The sequence below is a fragment of the Saccostrea echinata genome, unplaced genomic scaffold (assembly GCF_033153115.1).
Source record: "Saccostrea echinata isolate AGI-Se365-2 ecotype Australia unplaced genomic scaffold, CSIRO_AGI_Sech_v1 ptg000024l, whole genome shotgun sequence".
Lineage (NCBI taxonomy): Eukaryota > Metazoa > Mollusca > Bivalvia > Ostreida > Ostreidae > Saccostrea > Saccostrea echinata.
The window spans coordinates 583,210-589,718 of NW_026889773.1; the positions used below are offsets into that span (position 1 = coordinate 583,210).

Below are 6,509 nucleotides of genomic sequence, written 5' to 3' on the forward strand. Positions count from 1 at the left end.
ACATAAACGCATACTGTTTTCGCTCTCAATCGGATCAATTTTCTTTGGGTACAAAAATCGTTTAAGATTTAAAAAAAAAAAACATAGGTTGGCTTAGACTAGATTACCAATCATTGAATTCTATCATGAACAATTTGAATTAATTTGTGGTTTAGTAACATTGAATTACGTTTTACTTTAAATGAATACAAAAATGAAAAAAAAGTTTGTTTTTTTTTAAAATCCTAAATGATTTAACAACTTAATCAGAATAGAAGGTCTTCATTGTTTTTGAACGATACAACGTTACATTATTTCTAAATTAATTTTCAGAACAGCCTATCAGATTAAACAGTTCGGATACACTACCTTTTATGGGAGGCACTTTTCAACACGTGACGATGTTTTCGTCAAACCCATTCTCCAATCAATTGAAAGAATCGCAAAGCATGATGGTCTACTACGTGTTTACCATTCAACAGCGACATGTGTTTTTCATCGGTTTACTGCATAATGTTTACTTAGTCACCGGGAAAATGTACAGCTTCTTTTTCACTTTATAGGCTGAAATTGAAAGATTATAAACCAAAGACACTGTTCCGTGCTCACATTAAATATTGGAGTCGTTTTAAGTCGAGTTAAACAATAATTGCACACTTTGTACTGATGTCTTGATAAAAGAAAAATATCTTTAGTATAATACAAAATTATTTTCGAAATACATGAATATATATATGTAGATGCAAAATGCACTCAAAGACAGTAAATATGCTTTGCATCTTGTATGTCAACAAAATCATCCAGATCTTTTTTTTAAATTTCACGCCTAAAACTCCTATTAAAATATAATTAAATAAATTTTCTAGTCGCTAATGAGCACTCTTTTTAAAATGGTATTGGAATGCATGTACAGAATGCTATTACCAAGAAAAAAATTACGCTAAGCATTCTGTAGATTAACTTAAAAATACGAGGGGTTATCAAAAAGTTCGTGGACTAGCGTCATAAAATTAAAACCGCTTTAGGTACACCAATGAATTTTTACACATTTAGTAAGCATCATCTTTTCTATCTATAGAATAAACCATAAATCATAATTTTTATTTTTTAATAAATTGTTAGTGTTTTTGTAAGCAAAGGTATGTCCAGGCGGCGCAACCTCTAATATGACGTTTTTTTCTACCTGAGTGTAACTGAGAAAAACTCTTTAGATATGAGTATTTGTCATCAAATAATCTCGTTAATTCAGGCATGTGGTACGACACATTTGTTCAGTAAAATTTGCAATTTTTACCCCATTCTGTAATTTCTATGAAATTTTATCGTAAATTTTATATGGAGTGTTCAAACAATTATGGGCTTGAAAATAACGTCAAAAAGGGTGAGAGGTTTCTTTTTCAAACACTCTATAGAGTTTCGCTCCTGGAAAAACTGGTATTGACCTAAGGAATGTTTAAACTGGCTACAGAAAAATAAAATGCATCCAGAGTACTTGTTTTTTAATGCCCAAAAAGATTCAGAGAGATGAAATATGCACAGTTAGTGTCGATTTGTAGTCAGGGTGTCAAAAGTCAGTCACGTCGAAAAGTGACGTTGATCATGAATGGTAGAAATTGAACTCCAACAAGCTAAGTATTCTGGCATAATCAAGTGAGGATCTTTCCCCACATAAAGATCCGTTTACAATATTATATGCATTGAAAACAACTGCTCATGACATTGTAAATTCATATAAATAAGACGGGTTTAAGTCCTTACTTAACTCCAGGTAATCTCATCAAGATAAGTGTATGAGGTAGAGAGAGCGGACATTAAGAAACAATGACGTTAAACGGACGTCATGACACTAAACGGCGACAGCGCCGGATGATCACATAAAGTCTTTTTAATTTTAGAATAATTTGGCAAATTATCAACGTATCAAGCTAAAATTTTCAACATTTCTTAAACTTTTGTTGTTTTATGTTCCGCATAAATTTTGTAAGCAAAGACTACATATTATTAATTTTATCGCGTCAGTCCACGAACTTTTTGATAACCCCTCGTACTTTAAAGCGCATTCTGTCAAATAAGGTTTTTTCTTTGCTGTCTAAAACTACCTATATCAAAAGAAGAAGAAAAAACTATCGACATAACAACACCTCCGTGTCTTTGAACAATAGCTGACGTCGGTGTATTTTATGTTGATATAAGGATTCATGAACCAAATTTTGTGAATGTGAGCATACAAATGAAAGATTAATCATTTTCAATATTTCTTTTATAGAAATCGAAAAAGAATTGAAAATAAGTTTCCAAAGAACAATTAAAATTGCTCTTTATTTTCAACACACTGAGTACGTATTGACACTATTGCATTGCAACTCATTCTACTGATTGGTCAATCGGTAAAGTAAACACATGGCTTATTTAACATGCAAATTTATGCTGACGTCAGAAAATCTAGTAGTCTCGACCTGTTAAAGGTGACAGGTGATTATGTACCAGTTATAACTCAAACAAGTAATCAACAATATAAGTTGTATATTAAATGATCGTAAAAAAGATGCAACGTAACTTAGTGGTAAAGGCGTTTGCCAGTGAATAAAAGATAGAAAAAAGGCGTACGCCCGTGAAGTAGAGGGTCCTGAGATCTAGTCCATCTTGCGGACACTTTTTAAATTTTTTAAATTCTAAACGCCAAGTTAACAAATGTGTAAATCCGGCATTTACAATTTGCAAAACAAAATTAATGTTTAAAGAATAATATTTTACCTATAGAAGCAGTTTATTGATTGTGTAATGGCGGCTTAATGAAGGCTTAAAGATGGATTACAGGCAGCTTATAGGAGTTTGGACATTAAGCACCTCTACGTCTGGCTATTTATTACTTATTGTTTTAAAGGTGACTTAAAGACGATCTTTAATCGACCATTAAGCAACCTTAAGCTGTCTTTAAGCCAAGCTTAAAGGATGTGTTTCATTTAGTGGTTCAATTATCTTCACCTTTTCAATTGTTAAACTAAATATCAAAAATGTGAAGTTACGTATGTACATGTATCTATAAAAGTTTGATGTTAAGTGCTATACATAAATTAATTTTAAAGTTTTTCCTCCAATACATTTTTATTCAAATAAATTATGGGAACAAAAACACTCTTATTTCATCTTGAATAGACACATAAAAATTTGTGACAACAAAAAAGTTTCAAATTACTTCGCGTGGACAGTTATTTGACCTTTCTGCACTCAAGAAATGTCATTTTTCTGGCATTAAAAATTTTTACAAGCAAAAAATCTTTTGAAAGTAATGACATATTACTGAATTTAAGAAGAATGATTAAAAGTATCTTATATATTCAGAAAAAAAAAATAAAAATGGGTGTCTGTGATGTTAAATTTTTAGATATTATTAATTAAAAATAGTGTTAATTTTGAGGTTAAATTGGGACAATTTTTTTCTGGATTTTCACAATTATATTTGCTATATTTGTCAAATATGATGATAGAATATATAATTTAGGACCATCATGAAACAGTTCACGGCACAAAATAACTCTTTGTGCATGCTGCATGAATAATAGGAATCCAAACTTAGCAATACTTAAAAACTTCGAAAGAGAAAAAAAATGATCATATTCTTCTAAAAGAAAAACCTTCCGCCACAAAATTCAGTTCCTCACTTTATGCTTTTTGAATGGAATTTAATCATGGGGTTTTAACTGAATATAGTTTAATTGGCATTGTAGAATCCTAATTTATTGCAAAAACTAAAACAATTTTTTAAATAAAGGTCAAGACAAAAATCTACTCAAAAGCTCAGAAGAGAACCTCTTTAACACGTACCAAAAATATGACAATTTTTCATTACGATAAACCTATTGCGTAGATTTTTTTTTAGGGGACCCTTGTATGTTTTATTATACCGTTAGAATATTTATTACATTTGAGAATGAGTAAGTCTTGAAGACTCATAAAACATCTATGAAAATCAATTCATTTTTTTAAAAACACAATTCAAGGGTGTTCATTTAATGCATTTCTTCTCTAAATCTAAGAATTTGCATAGAATAACAAAAATTATAGCATCTTTTCTTATTCTTTTATTAAAAAAGTCAACTGTTCATGAAAATTTGGCACTTTAACTTTGAGGCAGAAAAAATACATTGTTTATAACTTTCTCTTGCGAAGTTTATATCACTGTCATAATATAAATCCAGAAAACGAGGGCCAGTACGACCCGCTCACGAAGTCCATTGCTTCGGTTGCTATGACCCAAACTTTATCGCCAGACATTAGTTGGACATGAGTGGACTGGGAACAAGTGTTTCTTTTCCCTATTGTAGAAAACTGATGACAAGAGAGAATGGCTATTGTAGCGTTGTTTTTCACCAATGCTGTGTCAACGGGGGAATCTGGAAGGGAGGTAACACTCCACGTGAAGAAATAGACTCCGGACATTGGGGCAGTGAAGGTATTATTTTGATAAACATTACCCATGTTGACAACACTCATTGTATATGGTATAGTGTCACCGGGCTGAATATCCGTGACATTTTCAGACATTCTTGCTGTAAAGGCTATAGGTTGATGGCGCATATGTCCTTCATAAAATAAAAAAAATAAGTATTCACAAAGAAAGCAGAAATGATTTGAAACAATCAATTGAATAAAGTTTACATGTAATTTATAGATATCTTCATAGCAATGTAAAATAATATATCATTTTTTATTTAAACTTCTCTTTATTCCCGAGAATTTTCTTTTCGCGCAATTACGCGATACTGTCTACTTGCGAAAATGTCATTCTTGTATATATTTTTATTTTTTTTATTAGTAAAGATTATATACAACAATACTCAAAATTCGTAAATTTTTTTCTCGCTTATAAATACCAAATACCTATCTCACGAAAATATGGCTGTTGTGAAAATTTGATGATCTACAGTAAATATCATAACGTGAAAACCTCAGAAGCGAAAATTACTTTATATATACCTTAGTTTCCAAGTTTTAATAGTATATTTTCATATATTTTAATTTTGGATGTAATGCGTCATTTGATTAGATAAAAAAAAAATAGTTTATATCATATAACCTGTGTTGCCTACATCACAATGACTTACGTATAAAAAAACCGTATCAATCCGCTTGACGTTATATTTAAAATATGTTCACTTTGTCATTTTTGAAGGAGAAATTGTCTTATTTTTTATACTTTGTGATGGAAAATGAAATTTTAAAGCTACCCAAGTTATACTGGTATAATCTTGGTTGGAAAAGTATACGCTTTTTTATAAACCGCTTCGCGGTTTATAATTCGTAACTTGCCCTAACCAGGTTATACAGTATAACTTGGGTAGCTATTAAATTCATTCCTTAAATATTTCAATCGACTGAGAAAATAAGATTACTGTATGAGGCAGCACATTTATTATTATCTCGTTTAAAACACCAAAATTCATTAGAAAAGATAATAGTAGCCTTGCTATATATATATTATTAGCCTTTTAAAGCTAAAACAATTTAACTGTTTAACTGTTAACTGGTCATAATATAGTCATAAGATATCTTGTTGTTAGATAAGTAATTAAAACAGAATTGACGTGTTTATTAAGTACTCACCACGACCACGACCACCATGACTGCCACGATTTTCCTGACCTCCACGACCACCACGACCACCACCTCGACCACCAGGGCCACCTCTACCACCAGGACCGACACGACCTTCACAGTGTTGAATAAAAACAACAAGGACAACCAACAACAGTATTCTCAGCATCTAAATTTAAAAAAAGATTGCCTTCATTAGGGCCAATTGCTACCGAAATGTGTTCGGTATTATTTACCTACAAATTTCTCTTACTGAATAAATTATTCTGTTAGTTATCGGACAAAGACTATCTCTCTCAAAAAGTCGAACATTCTTTAAAAATTCCGAATGGCGTGGAACCCCATTTTTGGACATTATGATAATATTGCTCTCTTTAAAAATCAGTCCTTATCATTTGTGTATTATTGTGTTATCAATGTCTTATTGAAACATAGCTAAAATATAAATTTAACTTATAACTAAAATACAAAAATGAAAAAAAAATCGCTTAAACATACATTTCCTACCTTGATTGTTTTCTATGCCTATGAAACCGAGAATGCAGCAGCCGTAGTATTTATATCTGTATTCGTAGATGACCAGTGTTTATTCTTGTCACGTTTTCTTAATAAATGTCATACACCTTCTGATACATTTTATTTTTTTAAACGCAATAATTGTTGTTATTAAAACATTTGCTGCGTAAATTAATGATTAATGTATGATAAAAGACACTGAAAAAAAAACAAACGTTGACACCTCTCCCTTTTTCTGGTTTAATCTAGAATTTTTATTAAGTACTGAACTTGGATTGTTTATTGTTTTTGTAAAGTTTTTCCGAAGGTAAGTGTCTTTATTTTTTAAAATACGTTATCTAATCGTCAAAACTTTATTAATACTATTACGTTACTCACTTCAAAATTCATGTATCATATCTTCAAAGCTTTATCAACAC

At 30.8% G+C, this 6,509-nt stretch overlaps 1 protein-coding gene across 1 annotated transcript; it reads right to left on the reverse strand.

The window, feature by feature from the left end:
- Positions 1 to 4,161: 4,161 nt before the first annotated feature.
- Positions 4,162 to 5,743, reverse strand: LOC133191730 (complement C1q tumor necrosis factor-related protein 3-like). Its single transcript, XM_061327467.1, has 2 exons — positions 5,584 to 5,743; positions 4,162 to 4,562 (listed from the first exon to the last, which is right to left on the reverse strand). The coding sequence occupies exons 1-2, from the start codon at positions 5,741 to 5,743 to the stop codon at positions 4,162 to 4,164; spliced, it is 561 nt and encodes a 186-aa protein (XP_061183451.1).
- Positions 5,744 to 6,509: the final 766 nt, after the last annotated feature.

Coding starts and splice junctions, on each gene's coding strand:
- LOC133191730 (XM_061327467.1), bottom strand. CDS start 5,743: ATGCTGAGAATACTGTTGTTGGTTGTCCTTGTTGTTTTTATTCAACAC. Junction 4,563..5,583: donor TCATGGTGGTCGTGGTCGTG/GTGAGTACTTAA, acceptor TATTTTATGAAG/GACATATGCGCCATCAACCT.